The sequence below is a fragment of the Balaenoptera physalus genome (assembly GCF_965194825.1).
Source record: "Balaenoptera physalus genome assembly, chromosome: 5".
NCBI classification, from domain to species: Eukaryota; Metazoa; Chordata; class Mammalia; order Artiodactyla; family Balaenopteridae; genus Balaenoptera; species Balaenoptera physalus.
The window spans coordinates 106,610,446-106,632,037 of NC_138884.1; the positions used below are offsets into that span (position 1 = coordinate 106,610,446).

At 40.5% G+C, this 21,592-nt stretch overlaps 1 protein-coding gene across 22 annotated transcripts in view; it reads left to right on the plus strand.

Annotated features, from left to right (window-relative positions):
• LDB2 (LIM domain binding 2) overlaps nucleotides 1–21,592 on the plus strand; it is a 400,597-nt gene that overhangs the window by 222,682 nt on the left and 156,323 nt on the right. For 2 of the 22 annotated variants that reach the window (XM_082462636.1, XM_082462637.1), the window contains exon 3: nucleotides 18,924–19,044. The exons of the other annotated variants lie outside the window; for them this stretch is intronic. In XM_082462636.1, coding sequence (XP_082318762.1) covers nucleotides 18,924–19,044 — 121 coding nt within the window. The remainder of the gene's footprint in view (nucleotides 1–18,923; nucleotides 19,045–21,592) is intronic. 22 annotated transcript variants of the gene reach the window in all.

Genomic DNA, 21,592 nt, shown 5'->3' on the forward strand with positions numbered 1-21,592 from the left:
CTTTCATATAACTACTAAAGACGGAATGTTTGTGTCCCTCCAGATTCATGTGTTAAAAGCTAACCCCCAGTGTGATGGTATTAGGAGGTGAGAGTTAGGGAGTTGGTTAGGTCATGAGGGTGGATCCCTCATGAATTGGATTAGTGCCCTTATAAGAGGGATAAAAGAGAGCTCCCTTGCCCCTCCCACCGAGTGAGGACACAGAGAGAAGACTTTTGTCTATGAAGTAGAAAGGGGGCCCGAACCAGACAGTGAATCTGCTTGTGTCTTGATCTTGGACTTTCTAGCCTCCAGAACTGGGAGAAATAAATTTCTGTTGCTTAATGCCACGCAGGCATTTTGTTATAGCAGTCTGAATGTACTAAGACAATAACTTTGTTCATGATGAGAACACTAAGATTCTTATTACATGAAAAATAAATCATTGCCTAGGAACCATGAAAGAAAATAAAACGTTTGCATTTAGATAAATTAAAAATTTCTCCATATGGCAAATAAAAATAAATATAAAATAAATAAGTGAAAAGAAAAATGACAAACCGTGAAGAAATATTTGCAATATGAATCATAAAGCAAATTCCCTTAGTTTACAAAGAACCCACAGAAAGGAATAAGAAAAAAGATGAACAACCCAAGAGAAGAAAGGGCAAAGGATATGAAAAGACAGTTTGGAAAGGAATGCAAATATCCAATAAACATATGAAAAGATGTTCAAACTCATTCATAATTAAAGACATGCAAATCAAATAAAACAAGCAGAAATCTATCAGATTGACAAACTAAAAGTTTGATAATAGAGGGGACCTGTAAGGTATATGGAAACAGCTTTATTATTGGGTTGGCCAAAATGTTCTTTTGGTTAATGAGGTTCTTGGTGAACATGAAAAATGTGTCTTTTATTTTTACTCAAAACAGAACGAACTTTTTGGAACCCAATATTATACACTGGGAATGTATGGGAGTTCAAATGGCAATATCGTTTTGGAGGGTAATTTGGCAGTATCTATCAAAATTATATTGCTTTTATTCTTTTGACCCAATAATTTTGCCCCCAGGAATGTTCTTCACTAATGTGATGAAAGTATATCAAGATATATATATTTATAATGTTCAGTGGTGTTTCGAAAGACCAAAAACTAAAGAAAAACAAAACAAGAAATCATCTGTCAGCAGGATTTCAATTAGATAAAAACAATAAATAACAGGGTAGGTCTGCATGTGCTTTCGAGAAAAACTGTCCAAGGTATATCAGTCACAGAAAAAAGTAGAACATAGGGCAGTGCATAAATTATAATCCATGCTGTTTTAGTATGAAAAAAAGAATGTGCATACACAAAGGGGAATTCATTTTTAACTAATATTCACTCAACGCCTACAGTTTTCCAAGGACTTTTATAGGTGCTGGCACTGCAATGGTGAGCAAATTTCTGCCACATCATTTTGTTTTTCTTTACATTACTTACCACTGCTTATGTCAGTCTTACTTATGTATTTCTTGTTTCCTGTCTGTCTGTTCCTACTAGAAGTTCAGATTGATGAGAGCAGGAACTTTGTCTATCTCTCCCATCAGTCTATCCCCAGCACTGGGCTCAAGGAAGCTTCCCTGTGGAGGTACTAGGGTCAGGGATGGGAATAAAAACAGCGCCAACCCTGTCAAGATCAGGGAGTGGAGGGTTCAGGCAGAGGGAGGCAGGACCACAGGTGGTGGATTTGAGAAGAGCAGGGAGGCCAGTGAGGTGGCGGAAGGGAAGCAATGGAGAGACAGGTAGCATCAGACAGGTGGGCAGAGACCAGATCTCATGGGGCCTCAGAGGCCATGGTGGGGAGTTGACGTCATCCTTCAGGTTTAATAGGGAGTCACAGGAAGGTTTTAAGTGGAAAAGTGACTTGATTTGATTTATATTTTTCCAAAGTCCTTCCAGCTGCTGTGTGAGGAATACACAGGGGAAAGCAGGAGGAACAGCAGAGAGAGCAATCAGAGGCTCCTGCTGTGGTCCAGGGGAGAGATGCTGGCGGGCCAGGGAGAGCCCCCCAGAGCCTCCAGTAGTTGAGCTGATTTGGAAAGATAGATAGTGGTTAGTTATTTGTAGGTGGAGGAGGAGGTAATCAATCCAGGCAGAGGGAGCTGCATGTCTCTACCCTTGAGGTGCAAAGCATCCCGGCGATGTAATTAGAACTTCTGCTTGGCAGCGCGAGCTTATAGATGTGGAAAAAAGCACCTGTGGTCACAGGTGGAGGCCACACGTAGCTATCAGTCGTGCATATAGTTTGTGCTCGACAAATGCTTTCTGATGGTTGAAATGAAAGTGATATATCTGAGGGAAAAAAGTGTGAATACATGAATATATTTGGGGAGGGTATAGTTCTACTGGGGCAGACACATGGCGTGGTGCAATAATTTTTGAAAACTTGTAATTCAGTATTGCTAAAGACGGAAATATAACACTTGGCGGTCCTTGAAGCTCATTCTGTGCTTGGCCACCGTGTTGTCTGTGGAGACTGTAAGCAGCCCTTTCTACCTGCCCCCTCCCTCCCAAGGAGCTTGCCTGTTCGGTTCACTAGAGAAGTGAGCTCAAACCTGGCTGACGTTAGAATGACCTGGGGGACTTATTTTTTTTTTTCAAATACATATGCCCTGACACCACTCCAGACCTACTGAATCAGGAGCAGTCTGGGTGGACCCTGGAAATCTGTATTTTTTTAAAGCTCTGCAAGTGAGTCTAATACAGATACCTGGGTCTGGGGGACCATCCAGTGGCAGCATGGTGGCCATGGTCATATAGACCCTTCCAGGAATGGGCCTGACAGCTTCTTTTAAAAGGACTTTGTCACAACCACCGATGGCACAAAATGACAGCCTGAGGTGCAGAAACAGGTAATGTATCTCTCCCATGACCAAATTGCAATAGAGTATAGGCCTTTGACAAATAGGGTCTATCCTCATTCTGGTAGGTTCAAGTGCCTTCAGCCCCTCCCACATTGTCAGCTCTGCCCCACCCTGGAATCATAGCCCTGACTCCTAAAGGGCCAAACACAGGCCATGGAGAGACAACCCATTCTGATTCTTGGAGATGACTTTTTATTTTTTAATCTATATTAACTCCTTCCAAAAAAAGTTTCTTAATGTCAGTGGCAACTTTGATTATTTTTGTTTAATTTTGTCAAACAGAGTAATCGTTAGTAATCATTACTGAAATGTCAGCCACTTGCAGAGTTTGAGCCACCCTGGCTAAGAGGACAATGGATAAACCGGTCTCTAGGCTCTGCAACATCCCACCATGTAAGGCAAAAAAACTTGCTTTTCGCCTCAGGGCCTGAAAAGGTTCAGAGTTACTATTCTAAGGAGCAGACCACTGAGTGCCCCTCAGTCATGCAGAAGGGCTGAGAAGTCCCTCTGCCCTAAGGCTAGTCCCACTTTCCCTTCCATCCCCTCTCTCCCCAGGTCTTTGCTGCCCAGAGTTACCCTATAACTGCCTGAGAGTCATATCAGGGATCGCATTGCTCTGATGCCACCATATTAGTGATCCAATCCAGGGAGTGGCAAAGTACAGCCCAGGGCCAATCAGACCCACCCTCTCTTTGTGAATGGCTTGCAAGCTAAGAATAATTGTTACATTTTAGATGCTTAGAAAAAAATCGAAAAAAGAATAGTATTTCACGACATGTGAAAGTTATATGAAACTCGAATTTCAGTGTCCATGAGTGAAGACTTATTGGCATACAGCCATGGCCAGTCATTTACGTTTTGTCTACAGCTGCTTTCACCCTGCAAGGGCAGATTGGAGCAGGCTTCACAGAGGCTTTATGGCCCGCCACGCCTGAAATACTTTCGTTTGGCCCTTTATAGAAAACATTTACCGATCTCTGGTTTAATTGTTTCTGATAAGACGGTGCTCATGCTAAAAACTCTCTAGACATATTTTAAAGCATTATGATCTTTTGTATAATTTCTTTTTGCAAGTTTTATAAGGCTTTTCATTCTTTTAAAGGCTTTGCTAACTTTTTTCTTGCTAAATCTGTCACCTTTTGTGAGGTGTCTCTAGTTCTATGATGGTCCCTGATCACCATAAAGAGGTTGGGGATGGATGCTGGCGATGCTGAGGCCAAGGACCACTGTCCCCAGTGCATGTCCCCCTGGAACGTGACTGCAACAGTTCTCATACATACATATTTTCTGTTTTTCTCCTGAGGTGCATGTTCCCGTGCTGACACTAACCAGGGCAAGGTACAATTATAGGAGGTGACCTGACACACCAGACTTTTTTCTCCCTCCCAAAGAAGCAGCCTGGGATGCAAATTTATAGGGATAACCTTGAGCCCCCTTCAGTATTTACACGAAATGAATCATTCAAACTTCGAATCGTGTAAATTACCTCTTGGCTGCTCACATCACACCACTGAGTCAGCAAAAGCTGAAAAACCACAGCTCCATGGACCGCTTCTGAGGCTGCCCGCCCAATCTGTGATGGGTTTTCTTTTATTCTGCCCCAAAGCTGCAGAGCTTAGCTGAACGCCCCCTCTGTAAGGAAGCTTCTTTAGCCAGGGTTTGGTCTGCACATTTGGAATAACTTACTGGAAGGATTTTAATGGATTTCCGACCCCGATAGTCACTTGTGAAAACAGCATTTTACAAACACGTTGCCATATTTCCTCTCATGTTCACACCTTCCTCTGATTTTGAGAAGAAACTCAGAAGAGGCGTTCTCTATATCCTCTGCCCCCTTCCTCTCCAGACTTTTTCCTCTCTGTTTTAAGAACGTGGGCTCATAACAACCAGTGGTAGAACATGTGACTGAGAGACTACTCACTGCATAAAAGAGAAGTATCATCGTAGTTCATATTTATTTCAATGAAGGGTGCTTCTTGTAAAAAAAGCAAAACACTAAATTAGGCATTTGAGCTATTCACATCTGGGGATGATCTGCCACGTTGGCTTATATACCACCTCCTACAAGACATTTTCCCTTCTTAGTTTCCCAAATCTTAGCAAGACACACCTGTGTTGAAACTTCCCATGGGATGTGTGTTGTAAGCTCTGGCATGAAGACAAAACCCAGCATGAAGACTAGTAGCAACTTATTTATCCTGGAGGGTCTAACATCATATGGTCTAGACTCATAGCTTCCTTCTCTCTATTCTACAGTTTACTCATCTGCTCAGATGTACGAAGTAGCTACCATCCAGAGCTGTGCAGATTTAAATTACTGATATAGCTAACACTCAGGACAATGCTAGGCATATGATCATTATTTAACAAACACTAGTTAGTTATGATTATAGCTCTTATTTTTTTATCAATGTAGGAAGTTCGTGGCTTTTTGGTACCAGTTTGGATGGGGGAACACAAAAGCTCCTTGTTTAGGAATCTCTATACTTACCTTTCCTTTTTATCCATCTTCTCCTTCCCAACTCCTTCTTCTTCTTATTATTATTATTTTGCAAGTTGTGGTTAGTAGTAAGCTTTGATTATTTCGTAGATTCCTTTAGCATGGATTTATAACTTAAAGTGTAAGGAACCCCAAGAGGGAGCTTCAGGGACCTGTCAGTGGCTTGAAAACATAGTACAAATTTTTGAATATTTGTATGTCTGTGAATTTTTCTAGGGCCAGTGACTATAGATTTTTGTCAGTGTCAAAGGGATGCAGGCCGAAAAAAGTGTAGAATCATTCCTCTAGGGAGGAATCATTCCCATAGTGCAAGGGCACAGCAATGCTAGAAGATTCTAGGGCTACAAGAGTTGCCTGGTTCTTCTCTCTAAAGATTCTTAGGTCCCCAAATTGATGAGACCCAAATAAAATCATGATTCATAAATAGACAGGTCTTTGATTCTCTTTCTCTGGGACTCATTCCCGGTATGTCTCATGATACGGTATCCTCGCTGCCAATGTCCTACACTAAGCCAAGCTGAGGCCCCCAAAACTTGTTTTACTTTCTCACTTTCTTTGAGAATTACACGGGGCCTAGTCCAGAAAAATACTTCATTCTCAGTCTAAAAATAAGTGGGGATGGAGGTGGGGAGAGGAAATTTGAGGAGCAAGGAAGACAGGAATTAATGCAAATGCTCACATCAAGGAACCAATTGCTTTGGGTTTCTAGAGTAGACACCAGTCTCACGCTTTCTATGTCTACGTAAGGGCCCTATATGTATCCATAAAGACTGCAAAAGTGAATCAGGCATAATCACCATCTTAGCAGAAGTTCAGCATCAGCCTTGAGGACCCTGAAACATTTCTGAAATTCACCAAGACAAATCTTCGTCTCTGTGCTTCTTTCTGGCTCCGTGTCCCCTGCTACGCTCACCCAGCTAGACTGATAGGGGCAGTGGAAAATTCCAAATGGAAGAGGTTCTTTTTTTTTCTTTCCCCTGCAGTGCTGAGCTTTACCAAAAAAGAAAAAAAAAAAATTCTTTCTTTCCACAGCAAAGAAGAAAAGATTAAAGTTGTATGACTGTTATAAATATTACATGCTCAGGGCCCTAGTACATGCATATCTCCACGTTCCGAGGCTAGGTTAGAAGTAACCCCTTTCCTGCTGCTGTTGGATTTTAGACTTGATAGATCCCTAAGGACAAGATTGCACCTAACTTTTTATTTGTTTGTATATTAGCAAGAGACTTGATAAGAAGACATCAACCATGCTTATTCTGAAGGTCTCAGCAATTAATGGAGGATTGTTTTCTCCTTTATATCCTCCAGGCATGAGTCAATGTATTTACATTTAACTTCTACTTTATCAGATTAAGATATGTAACTGCATAAGTTTATATATATCTATATATTTTGTTGTTTTGACACTCATATGATGTTTCTTTTCCTATAAGATTTCTCCCTCCACATAAATGTTTTTGGCTCTCGTGATGAAGTAAAGGGTGCTACTTTCACACAATATTTATGATACTTCAATCCTGTGATTCTCAGGATGTCACCAAGGCCACAGTAAGGTCACTGGATTATCAAAGAGAAAAGGTCTGGAACTCAACTCTTCGTAACCACAAACAGTGTTGATAATTAGCAGGAAGGGAAAGGATGTAAATAATGTTCAGGACAGGAAGCAGCTTCTCAAAGGATCATTAACTTAAGCAGAGAAGGGGGTCCCTAACAGAAGGAATGGGAACCTGAATTTGTCAGATTCCTAAGCTCCTTTTGAAGAGCATCTTCATGAGAAGAAAATGGGTTAATGTCTCCCTTTCATTTTACAATGAGAAAATGGGAGAATCAGAGTATAGAAGAGGCTGAACTGCCTCTATTCCCCAAAAAGGGCCTGAAACAAAAGCTGCCAAAGCCAACTGGCCAAGTTGAGACTGAGCTCAGACGTGCCAGCCAGAGTTCTCATTCTTGAAATTAGATATTGCGTGGTTCCTACGTGCACGAAACCACGGTGTTCATTCTTACATCCCTGATCCCATCTCCTTTCTATCTTGCGGTTGATAAGTCTCCTCCACTACCCAATGGGCAGCATCACGTAAATGCCTGTCATCACACACACAGCCCTTACTTACAGAATAGCTTGCTTCCCTCAGGACAGAACGTTATATTGGGCTGGCCAAGAAGTTCGTTCGGGTTTTCCCCTCACCCCGAACAGCTTATGGAAAACCCGAACGAACTTTTTTGGCCAACCCAATAGTTACTGTGAATAATTTGCATTTGCAATGCTGCTCTGCCTCATGTTTATTCTTGTAGTTTCAGAGCCCAGTACGGTTCCATATACATGGTTAGCCTTCATTAACTATTTGTTTAATGAATGAATGAAAGAATGAGTAATATTTTCTCACAGAAGAGACATAGCATTGTTGACTAAAAATAATGCACAGTCTAAAAGGTGAGAATTATGTTTTCTTGGGTGGATTTTCTGAAGGCTTAAGCCCAGAAGACAACAACTCAGATAACTCTGAGGGACTGCTCCAAAGAAGTAAGGGAGCAGCCAGAATATATAGTTTTTTCAACAAAAACCATGTAGTTGGAACACCTAAAGATGACTGTTCATTAAAGAAAACCAGGTATCTCAAGTTAATTAATTTAGCCCTTTTCTATGTATGGGAAGATGCAAGAGTCTGGGCTCATTGAAATCATTGCTTTGATATGTACCTTAACCATCTAGAGCCAGTATCCTCCTTTTCTCCATCCTGCATCCCCTCAGGGTACACAGTTGGGGACAGCTACAGTGGCTGCTGGCCTGATGACTGCAACATCCTTTGTTTATTGATATGGCAGGTGACAAGTAAAACATCTTGAGATGTAAAACATCTCTAGAATCCATTATTTAAAACTTTAGGAAGTTTACCCCAATATGACCTCAGTTGCTGAAGCATAACTTTGTCTCTCTCCTCCATAAGTTTCTCATGTTTCAACTCTCAAGTTGAAGTTTCTAATCAGACTTAGTTGATAGCATTTACATTTGTTTGCCCTCTTTCCCCTGAGCCTGAAGGCTGTCCCTCACTTAGGAGGACCTCTCCCAGCTCCCAAGATGATCATAGCAGGTGTGAAAAACCATAGATCTTCCAAGTGTATGTTGGTACTTGATTGGGAAATCTTGGCAGTAGCTGGTAGGGCATTGTTTATAGCACACATCCTTGTGATGAATTTCCCCATGAGCTAAAGAGTGAAGACAGCGTGTTCTCTTTTTAAGAGCACTTGGCAAATGGAGATTAGCCCAACCATCTTTTTTTATTTGGTTGGATAACTGAAGTTGATTAAGTGCACAGATGGGCTTCACCCAATTTGGGGCAGTCCTTTCTGTAGCCTCCTTCCGAAGCTGCTTTCTACTGTGATTTTCTCGGTAGAGATGGCTTTAAGGAAGGTGAGCTCTGCAAATAGACTTTCATATTTACAACTTCAAGGCCCAGTTGTTCTTAGAACTTTGCAACCAGACACAGTCAATTCCATTAGGTTGTACAGTATACAGCGAGTGATTTAGGGAGATGAACAAATAGAAGCCATTAGCTCTCCAAACGCATCATAATTCATTTGCAACCCAGGCAAGACTGCAGTACCATAAGAAGCTACTCGTTTCCCGAGCCCAGGGGGGCTTAGGTCATGTTTCAATGTTTCATTTCATCTTCACCCTGGCCCTAAGTGGATGAGTTTATTTCTCCCATAAAATAGATGAGGAAATTGAGGCAGATTTAGTAATTTAACAAGAATCAGAAATCTTGTAAGTGGGAGAGCCAGGATTTGAACCCAGGTCAATCAGACTTGTATCTATTACGTCTAAAGCCTGGGGCAACCACCCAGACTCCTGCCTGGCGCTTACCTTTGGGGCTCACAGGCTCTTTTGCGTATGTAACTGTAATGTCTGGCCAATGCAGATGTTGTCTTCAGCAGAGGCTGAATCTTTTTTATTTATTTATTTATTAAAAAAAATTTTTTTAACATCTTTATTGGAGTATAATTGCTTTACAATGCTGTGTTAGTCTCTGCTGTATAACAAAGTGAATCAGCTATACATACACATATATCTCCATATCCCCTCCCTTTTGCATCTCCCTCCCACCCTCCCTATCCCACCCCTCTAGGTGGTCACAAAGTACCGAGCTGATCTCCCTGTGCTATGCGGCTGCTTCCCACTAGCTATCTATTTTACATTTGGTAGTGTATATATGTCAACCCCACTCTCTCACTTCGTCCTAGCTTACCCTTCCCCCTCCCCGTGTCTTCAAGTCCATTTTCTGTGTCTGTGTATTTATTCCATATGTGTTAGCATACGGTATTTGTTTTTCTCTTTCTAACTTACTTCACTCTGTACGACAGACTCTAGGTCCATCCACCTCACTACAAATAACTCAATTTCATTTCTTTGTATGGCTGAGTAATATTCCATTGTATATATGTGCCACATCTTCTTTATCCATTCATCTGTCGATGGATACTTAGGTTGCTTCCATGTGCTGGCTATTGTAAATAGTGCTGCAATGAACATTGTGGTACATGACTCTTTTTGAATTATGGTTTTCTCAGGGTATATGCCCAGTAGTGGCATTGCTGGGTCATATGGTAGTTCTATTTTTAGATTTTAAGGAACCTCCATACTGTTCTCCATAGTGGCTGTACCAATTTATATTCCCACCAACAGTGCAAGAGGGTTCCCTTTTCTCCACACCCTCTCCAGCATTTATGGTTTGTAGATTTCTTGATGATGGCCATTCTGACCAGTGTGAGGTGATACCTGATTATAGTTCTTATTTGCATTTCTCTAATGATTAGTGATGTTGAGCATCTTTTCATGTGTTTGTTGGCAATCTGTATATCTTCTTTGTAGAAATGTCTATTTAGGTCTTCTGCCCATTTTTGGATTGGGTTGGTTGTTTTTGTGATATTGAGCTGCATGTGCTGCTTGTATATTTTGGAAATTAATCCTTTGTCAGTTGCTTCATTTGCAGATATTTTCTCCCATTCTGAGGGTTGTCGTTTCTTCTTGTTTATGGTTTCCTTTGCTGTGCAAAAGCTTTTAAGCTTCATTAGGTCCCATTTGTTTATTTTTGTTTTTATTTCCATTTCTCTAGGAGCTGGGTCAAAAAGGATCTTGCTGTGGTTTATGTCATAGAGTGTTCTGCCTATGTTTTCCTCTAAGAGTTTTATAGTGTCTGGCCTTATGATCTGGTTCTTCTGGGACTGCCCTTCCCTCCATATCACAGTTCATGAGTGGTTCCAGCTCTACCAGGGGACCTTGGATCCTGAACTCCTGTCTCCCCCTCCGGCTTCAGGGCTCAGGGCAGCTGAAACCGAGTACCTCAGATGGGACTTGAACCCATGGGTCAGTACTTGAACCTAGCCAGAACCCAGATTGGGACTTGAACCCATGTCTTTTACTTGAGATCACACACCTGGTCTCAGGACTTAATGAAGCACAGGTTCGTTATGTCTCATGGTAGAAAGAATTCAGTGAGAGACAAAGTGATGGGTAGGAAGTGGATTTACTTAGAGAGAAACACACTCCACAGACAGAGTGTGGGTTGTCTCAGAAGGCGAGAGGCCCTGAAATATGGCCTGGTTAGTTTTTATGGGCTGGGTAATTTCGTAGGCTAATGGGTGGGAGGATTATTCCAACTATTTCGGGGAAGGGGTGGGGATTTCCAGGAACTGGGGCACCGCCCACTTTTTTTTTTTTTTTTTTTACCACTGTATCCATTCATTCCTGAATATTAAGTGCCAGGCACAGTGATAAAAACTGGGTACACAAAAACGAATGAGATAAAGTTCCTACCCTCAAAGAGTTCACTCTTTAGCAAGGAAATCAAGTAAGTGAACAGACAACTGTAACATATTTACAAGAGTGGCTCATAAGAGTTTTCGACAGGATGATCACATAGCTTATAGTACAAACCAGGATATTTTTTAGAGTAAAGGACCATGGTATTAACTAATATGCCTAAAGAAATGCACATGCCAGGTCCATCACAGGCAAACCAGCTAATGAGAAAGTGTGACCCCTTATCACCGCCCACTTTTTGACCTTTTATGGTTAGCCTTTGAACTGTCATGGTGCCTGTGGATGTGTCATTTAGATAATAATGTATTACAATGAGCATATAATGAGGCTCAAGGTCCACTGGAAGTTGAATCTTTCACCATCTTGGACCTAGTTGGTTCTAACCAGTTTTTGTCATGTCCTGTGACTATGTCATTCTTTTAAAGGTTGTGCCTTGCCCCCTTCCCTCCTGTTTCATTCCCCCCTCAGAGATTTTACTCCCATATTCTTATGGGAAGCAGAGAGGTGACGGTCCTGCAGTGGGTAATTTCTAGATCACTTTCTGCCCCCGATTTGTGGTCTCAGCTCCTCCACCATGTGTGAAGACAATGCCTGTGTTATATCCCCTCTGCTTGAAATACCTAACGTGGGCTTTGTTTCTGTGACTTGACCTTGCCTAATGCAGAATCCAAAGCTAGAAATCTGATATATTGTTTTATATTTTTAAAAACCGTATTGAAAATAACATATCAAGACTTGAAGGTATATATTAGCAGAAAAGAAAGATTGCTAGGGACAAGTAGAGAAGGCAGAGACTCTGAATTTAGGCTCCAAGATCCTGTCCCAACACTGAGCCTACAGACTTGGAATGGAGAACTTTGCATAGTGTGAATACCTCATTGAAATGCAGCCCATTCTCTGTTTTGAACACAACTGAATTGAAAAAGCCCCAAACTATGTCTCCTGGGCAAATCATTCCAGATGCTGACAGAAGCAAAGCAATGTTATAATTTTTTAAAAATTATTATCAGATCCCATATTATAACCAAATGCTGTAACAGTAATTATAGCTACAGAGCAAAATTCCATTCTGTGCTTTTTTAAGAAAATGGAATAAAAGGAAAAGTGAGAGCCTATAATTTTGTATGCGTCCAGTGCGTGGGCAGTGGTGGCAGCTCCCGTGGCCTCTGTCACTCTCTGCATTTAAGCGGTCTTAACTCTCACATGGCCCTTTAAGTCCGATGGGGTTTCCTCAATGGCACAAGTATGATGGTGCCTTCCCACCCTCCCTGCAAGTGATGGGAAAGCATCTCTCCACCCCTGCTCTGAAGAAAGAGAATTTCTTTGATTTCCTCTTTTGGACCTAGAGAGAGGGTTTCTCCTTTCTCTGTAACTTCCTCAGGAGCCACTAACATGTCATCCTTACACTGTCTCCTTCCTTTGTCTGCCTCTCCTCCCCTTCCCAAAAGAAACATCCATAAACCAGGTTGATCCAGCCCCTCTTCCATGGGGTCCATAGTGAGCAGACTGCAATTTGGAAATGGCCCCACATAGACTCTCAATTGTATCCCCATCAAATAAGCACATGGGCTGCTCACGCTTGCTTTTCGTGGCCGTGGTAACGTGCCTGTACTTGTCGGCTGGTCAGTCCCAGCCCACGCATGTCTCTGTGTCAATGTCTGAATGGGTTCTTCTAACATAGAACTTTGCAGGCACAAAAAGATTAGCAAAGAGGGACTGTATCTACATCTCAGTGCAGTGTGTCTGTGTGTGTGAGTTTGTGTGTGTGTTCAGTACATAGAGAAAGCCACAATAATATTCCACAAAAGCAGCATGTGCATTAACTCCAATCTTTTCTTACAAATTCTTACAAACTCCTTCTGGTCCCGTATGGACCCTCTTTGGCACCAGCTTCTTCTGTTCTGCTGTTTCCATTCTGCACCCTGTCTCAGCTCACGTCCCACCTTGAATCCTTCTCGCAAAAGTCACACAGATCATTTGTGAGCATCTGGGCTGATGTGTGAATTGCATACAGTTATCAGTTTAGAGATTATAGATTAAGAGCGCAGATTTGGGGTTTTTTTTTAATACATCTTTATTGGAGTATAATTGCTTTACAATGTTGTGTTAGTTTCTGTTGTACAACAAAGTGAATCAGCTCTATGCATACGTATATACCCATATCCTCTCCCTCTTGAGTCTACCTCCCACCCTCCCTATCTCACTCCTCTAGGTGGTCACAAAGCCCCGAGCTGATCTTCCTGTGCTATGCAGCTGCTTCCCACTGGCTATCTATTTTACACTTGGTAGTGTATATATGTCCATGACACTCTCTCACTTTGTCCCAGCTTACCCTTCCCCCTCCCCATGTCCTCAAGTCCATTCTCTACGTCTGTGTCTTTATTCCTGCCCTGCCCCTAGGTTCATCAGAACCATCTTATTTTTTTTAGATTCCATATATATATATATGTTAGCATACGGTATTTGTTTTTCTCTTTCTGACTTACTTCACTCTGTTTGACAGACTCTAGGTCCATCCACCTCACTACAAATAACTCAATTTCGTTCCTTTTTATGGCTGAGTAATATTCCATTGTATATATGTGCCACATCTTCTTTATCCATTCATCTGTCGATGGACATTTAGGTTGTTTCCATGTCCTGGCTATTGTAAATAGTGCTGCAATGAACATTGTGATACACGTATATTTTTGAATTGTGGTTTTCTCAGGGTATATGCCCAGTAGTGAGATTGCTGGGTCGTATGGTAGTTCTATTTTTAGTTTTTTAAGGAACCTCCATACTGTTCTCCATAGTGGCTGTATCAATTTACATTCCCACCAACAGTGCAAGAGGGTTCCCTTTTCTCCACACCCTCTCCAGCATTTATTGTTTGTAGATTTTTTGATGATGGCCATTCTGACTGGTGTGAGGTGATACCTCATTGTAGTTTTGATTTGCATTTCTCTAATGATTAGTGATGTTGAGCATCTTTTCATGTGTTTGTTGGCCATCCGTATGTCTTCTTTGGAGAAATGTCTATTTAGGTCTTCTGCCCATTTTTGGATTGGGCTGTTTGTTTTTTTGATATTGAGCTGCATGAGCTGCTTGTAAATTTTGGAGATTAATCCTTTGTCAGTTGCTTCATCTGCAAATATTTTCTCACATTCTGAGGGTTGTCTTTTTGTCTTATTTATGGTTTCTTTTGCTGTGCAAAAGCTTTTAACTTTCATTAGGTCTCATTTGTTTATTTTTGTTTTTATTTCCATTTCTCTAGAAGCTGGGTCAAAGAGGATCTTGCTGTGATTTATTTCATAGAGTGTTCTGCCTGTGCTTTCCTTTAAGAGTTTTATAGTGTCTGACCTTACATTTAGGTCTTTAATCCATTTTGAGTTTATTTTTGTGTATGGTGCTAGGAAGTGTTCTAATTTCATTCTTTTACATGTGGCTGTCCAATTTTCCCAGCTCCATTTATTGAAGAGGCTGTCTTTTCTGCACTGTATATGCTTGCCTCCTTTATCAAAGATAAGGTGACCATATGTGCGTGGGTTTATTTCTGGGCTTTCTATCTTGTTGCATTGATTTATATTTCTGTTTTTGTGCCAGTACTATACTGTCTTGACTACTGTAGCTTTGTAGTATAGTCTGAAGTCAGGGAGCCTGATTCCTCCAGCTCTGTTTTTCTTTCTCAAGATTGCTTTGGCTATTCGGGGTCTTTTGTGTTTCCACACAAATTGTAAAATTTTCTGTTCTAGTTCTGTGAAAAATGCCATTGGTAGCTTGATAGGGATTGCACTGATTCTGTAGATTGCTTTGGGTAGTATAGTCATTTTCACAATGTTGATTCTTCCAATCCAAGAACATGGTATATATCTCCATCTGTTTGTAACATCTTTAATTTCTTTCATCAGTGTCTTATAGTTTTCTGCATACAGGTCTTTTGTGTCCTTAGGTAGGTTTATTCCTAAGTATTTTATTCTTTTTGTTGCAGTGGAAAATGGGATTGTTTCCTTAATTTCTCTTTCTGATTTTTCGTTACTGTATAGGAATGCAAGAGAGTTCTGTGCATTAATTTTATATCCTGCTATTTTACCAGATTCATTAATTAGCTCAAGTAATTTTCTGGTGGCATTTTAAGGATTTTCTATATATAGTATCATGTCATCTGCAATCAGTGACAGTTTTACTTCTTCTTTTCCAATTTGGATTCCTTTTATTTCTTTTTCTTCTCTGATTGCCATAGCTAAAATTTCCAAAACTATGTTGAATAATAGTGGTGAGAGTGGGTAACCTTGTCTTGTTCCTGATCTTAGAGGAAATGGTTTCAGTTTTTCACCACTGTGAACGACGTTGGCTGTGGGTTTGTCATATATGGCCTTTATTATGTTGAGGTAGGTTCCCTCTATGCCCAGTTTCTGGAGAGTTTTATCATAAATGGGTGTTGAAATTTGTCAAAAGCTTTTTCTGCATCTATTGAGATTATCATATGGTTTTTATCCTTCAATTTGTTCATATGGTGTATCACATTCATGGATTTGCATATATTGAAGAATCCTTGCATTCCTGGGTTAAACCCCACTTGATCATGGTGTATGATCCTTTTAATGTGCTGTTGGATTCTGTTTGCTAGTATTTTGTTGAGGATTTTTACATCTATGTTCATCAGTGATATTGGCCTGTAATTTTCTTTTTTTTTGACATCTTTGTCTGGTTTTGGTATCAGGGTGGTGGTGGCCTCATAAAATGAGTTTGGGAGTGTTCCTCCCTCTGTTATATTTTGGAAGAGTTTGAGGAGGATGGGTGTTAGCTCTTCTCTAAATGTCTGATAGAATTCGCCTGTGAAGCCATCTGGCCCCAGGCTTTTGTTTGTTGGAAGATTTTTAATCACAGTTTCAATTTCAGTGCTTGTGATTGGTCTGTTCATATTTTCTATTTCTTCCTGGTTCAGTCTTGAAAGTTTGTATTTTTCTAAGAATTTGTCCATTTCTTCCAGATTGTCCATTTTATTGGCATATACATAGTTGCCTGTAGTAGTAAGATGCACATTTTGGTAGGAGGCAAAGCCAGGCTTGAATCCTAGCTCTGCTACCAAGCAAATTGTGGGCCTTGCAAAGCAAACTCTTAAGCAATCATTTCCTCATTTATTAACAATAAATTTAAAATGAGAATAATAATACCTCCTCCAAGGGTAATATGGGTGAAATTAAATCAGGTATGCAGAGTGCTTAGCAAAACTCCCCTGGTAAACGCTTACTAAATGGCAACCACTGCTACTAAAACTCAGTGACAGCAAGGGGTGTGCTACACTTCAGCCAGCTGGGTGATTCCTCAGCTCCACCATCCTGCGAGTGCTGCAGTGATGCAGGACTTCTCAGTGCTGCAGGTCGACTCAGCCTGCTGCCCTGCAGAAGTGCGGGCTGCATAAGCACCTGCCTGAATTTGGTGGGATAGGAATCTCTGAATCAATACCCACTGTATTCAAAAGACTTTTGTTTGATGGGTATTTCCTTTATCCTCTTACCGAGTTCCCACATCCAACTCCTGGGGAACTGCTCTTTTCCTGCTGGGTGAGGCCACTCCTGTATGCGGAGTGGTCCAGTCGCAGAAACAATAAGGACTTCAGGGCCCAACAGACAGGGGAGTTCAAATCCCTGTTCTTGCACTTCCATACCTTGTAACTTGGAGTAATTCGCTTAAGTCTTTCTGACTCATTTTTTTAATCTGCCTCATAAAGTCTGAGTCTGAAACTAAAATTATTATAAGAAAAACCTAGCCCAGTGCCTGACACTTATAGGATGCTGAACAAGCATGATACTATTTCCCAGAATTCATACCTGCAACGTGAGTTGAATTGGAAAAGGGCTCCCACTCAAGCAGTTACTCCGCCCATTTTTATTTACGATGAGCAAGGTTAATTCCATGCTTAGCTTCCTTATCCTGAAAACTCATGAGACAGTGCTTAGAAACACATATTCTTACATTTTAACTTTTTTCCCTGGTCTCCTTTTTGATCCAGGCCTAGTACAGTGCCCTGCACAAAGGAAATAACGGGGGAGGAAAGAAATTCCTTGAATAAATGAGTGAACATTAGTTGGCATGGGTGGATATATTTTCCAATAGGGTCTGCTATTGTTTGGTTTCTAAAGAAATCCAGACTTAGTTTATGTATTTCTTAAATCACTGTGTTCCTTATTATTAATATTCTCATGATTGAAAATAGGACTCTTAACAAGAAGCACATGGTGTTACATTAATGAACTCAAATGGGTGCTTTTCTTAAGTTTATAAAGTCATAGGATCTAGATGTATATAAAAATAAAAAGTCCCCTCTCTCACCCCACATTCTACTGGTGAAAAAAGAGAAGAAGAAAATAATTTATTCTGAGGCTTTCTTTCTGAAAGCATTTGGGATGAAGGTGAAGGAGAGCAGGGAAGAAAAATAGGAGGCCAAATAAATAGAAGGTCAGGCTTCCAAAGGGTGAAAGGTGGATGAATAAGGACAAAAAAATGTGATTTGTAACAAGAGCTAGGACACGCACTAAAAACAAAAACACGAAAGTCAGAACAATAGTTATTTTATCCATGGACCAGTGTGGTACTGGCAACCTAAATATGAACCCATCCTTCACTGATTCATTCATTCATTCAAAAACATGTAGAGTTCACCCGCAGTGTGCAAGGCTCTGTTCCAATGTCAAGAACAATCTGGTACTCCTGACTTAGATTCTGATTGTCTCCCTGCCTTATCCATTTTCTGAGAGCCCCGTGGTTTGAGGGAGCAGACTCTGATTTTCAGGTTCACCAGAAAGTTTGGTTTCAGTCACAGCTGCCTAAAGATTCTTAATTTCTCTTGAGATTCATGCCTAAGTGCAAAAGCACAATCTGTGGAATCAAACACTACTCCCCACATGCTTTGTTTTTGGTAAGTTGTTTAAGCCTGTGGAGCCTCTGCCCCCGCATCAGTGAGGATGAGAATTGTAATGCCACTGCAGAGCAAGGCTGTAAAGGTACAGTAAGAAGAAAGGCCCTCAGATGCCAGCACAGTGACGGGCACGATGGAGGTAATCAACTTTCATCCTAATTCTTCATTCTGCAGCCCTCTCTTAGGATGTGGGTTATTGGCTTAGGCTGTGATAAAGGAACAGCCACAAGAAAGGGAAAAGTTGGACTGTGGTTCTCTGAGCATCTAGTAAAGGGGTTGGGAGAATTGCCATTCATGGCTACTCCTTGGTTAGAACTTTCTGCCCCGTGAGAACTACATCCTTGAGATCTTGTGATTAACCTTGATCTACCACATTTACATCTTTTTGACTTACTTTTACTTGATTTTGATGACTGCTTGCTGAAGACTGCTTCTAAATTCTAAGGGGATAGGGGCAGCTTTGATGGTGATATTAGGTGAAGAAAGTTTCCTTAAATTAGTCATGGAATCCACATTTGGATTCAACTCACATTGGAACATCAAGATCTGCTTGTGGCCCCTGCCACTGAGCTTCATATACTTTATTTCACTTCATCCTGTCAGATAAGATGTGTTAGGTTCATCGAACAGTTGAGGAAGTTGAGACTTAGAGAGTTTAAGTAATTCATCCAAGATGGCCTACCTAGCAAGCCTTAGGTCTGTACCCTCTGAGTCCAAGTCTAAAGTTTTCTCCAACACAGTTAGCTTTCCAGTCTAAAAAGAACCTGAGAGATGTAAAGGATATTTGAGGTAATCTCGCCTGACCTCCTCATTTTAGGGAAGCAGAAGCAAAGGCCTACTGAAGTTAAATGAGGCAAGAAGGATCACATCCTCCATACTGACACAACCAAAATTAAAACTTGGTCTCCTGGGTCTCAAACTTTGTTCACTGGAAGCTGGTAAATATCCTACCCCTTCATCACCTGTTTACAATAGAAACATTATCTATTTTTTTATTTTATCTTTTTTTTATTGAAGTATAGTTGCTGTACAATATTATATAAGTTACAGGTGTGCGATAGTGATTCACAGTGTTTATAGGTTATACTCCATTTGTAGTTATTATAAAATATTGGCTGTGTCCCCTGTGTTGTACAATATATCCTTGCAGCTTATTTTATACCTAATAGTTTGTACCTCTTAATCCTCTACCCTTGTATTACTCCTTTCCCCTCCCCTCCCCTCACTTGTAACCACTAGTTTGTTCTCTATGTCTGTGAGTCTGCTGCTTTTTTGTTATATTTAGTGGTTTGTTGTATTTTTTAGATACCACATGTAAGTGATATCATACACTATTTGTCTTTTTCTCTCTGACTTATTTCATTTAGCATAATGCCCTCCAAGGCCATCCATGTTGCTGCAAATGGCAAAATTTCATTCTTTTTTAATAGCTGAGTAATACTGCATTGTGTGTGTGTGTGTATATATATATATATATATATACACACACACACCACATCTTCTTTATCTGTTTATCTTTTCATGGACAAACATTATCTGTTTTATGTAAGAACTTCCAAACAAACCAGGAAAATCTAGGTCCAAAGTGAAAGAGGAAAACAGGCCCCCTCCCAGCCATGAGTGAGGAAGTTTTCCATTTTGGGTTTTCTGCCATCTTGTCTCTATTTTAGGGATCAGTAAACTACAGCCTAGGGGTCAGATCCAGTTTGTCATCTTTTTCTGTAAATAAAGTTTTATTGGAACACAGCCATGTCTATTTATTTGCATCTCATCTATGGCTGCTTTCTGCTTTCCTGCTACCAAGGCAAAGTTTAGGAGTTGGGACAGAAACTATATGACCCATAAAACCTAAGATATTTACTGTTTAGCCCTTTATGGAAAAAGTTTTCCAACCTTGGCTTAGTTAATACTTGTTGGCCTAGAGGTCTGAAATTATATTTTTAATAAGTTTTTCTCAATTATAGATGATAATGTATGGTGGAGATGTTATCAAATCCAAAAGCCAAAGGTCCAAATGTCTTTACTGGGCACACACTTGCATTTACTCAACTTACACTTTTCTTTGCCTTAGAGAGCAAATTTAAAACAAGGTTCAGCTACCTTAGATAATAACATGACACTTTTTCAAAGTGGGTTTCTTTTTGCCCACAAAACAAGAAATATAACTCTGTCAGCAGCTCAATAAGCCAAAATATGATGAATGGGCAATCAAGGAATATATACATATTTTGTAGAATATTCTTGATGAGTCGAATTTTACCTGAATCCAGCCATTCTTCATGCGTTCATTCTTATTACAGTTGGACAGAAATAACTGCAGTCACATTTTCTCTTTTCACAGTCATCTGGCTTGTATTTCTGCTTGCATGCACTGAAAACAAAAAGGTACACAGAGCAAAATACACACTACATTTCAGCTGAGTTGAGCTCGCTTTTAGTCATGAATGGTGCTGTTTTATTTGGCACACTTGTGTCACATAATTAAAACCAGATAAAGCAGAAATTAGTTGCTAATGGGGAAGTTGCCATAGAAAATAGAAAGTTTATGTCTGTGAGGAGCACATCACATTAACTGTGAAAGATGGAGCTATTGTTCTCCAAAGGTTGACTCTTATTTTCCATAGAAGAAAGTTACTGCTGCTAAGTGGATACCCCAGCAGGAACTAGAATTCCTTACCCCATTTCTTGCTCTTTTATATCTAGGCAAGGTCTTATGACCCGTTGTTGCCAGTAGAATGTGAGAGAAGAGATGCGTGTTGTTTCCGAGATGAATGGTTAAGAAGTGGTGTGCCTTCTCCACTGTATTTTGACCCTGGATGCAATTGATGGACTAGAGGCCCTGAGGGTGATGGGGCCACAAAACAGGAGTTGGGGTCCTCAGTGAGCAAGAAACACATTTCTGTTTTGCTAAACCACTGAGATTTGGGGTTTTATCTGTTATAGCAGCTAACATTAATTAATGCACTCATCCATTATTCTGCTTTTTTCTATCATGGCACCTCCCTAATGTGAACAATTTCTGATGGCAGTGGTACTCACCCTCTTCTGGGGGGACACTTCCCCACCTTTCTGATTAATTCTATTCCTGTGTTCTTTGTTAATTGGCCCTTAGAAGGGCACGCTTTTAGAGCAGGGAGGAACTTTGGAGATTGCAGTCCAACCAGTTCTTTTTACAGGTTAGTTAACTGACGTTTATAAATGACATCAAGCAATTCAATCAAGGTCCCATTGCTCATCGGTGACAGAGCCAACTCTAGTGCTCAAGTGTCCTAATGCCTCCCCAATTCAGGTTTTTTTTTAATATCACCATAGTGTACCTTTTTAATCTGTGTTAGTTTATACTTGAAATTATGTCAGCTCTTGGGTATGGGGAAAACATAATATTAGTATTAAGGCAGGAAGTTGGCCTATGTGACTTCTTCCAGCTGTACAATTATCTCCAAGTGGAATTTTCCAAAACAGAAATATATTTGGAGATAAATACAT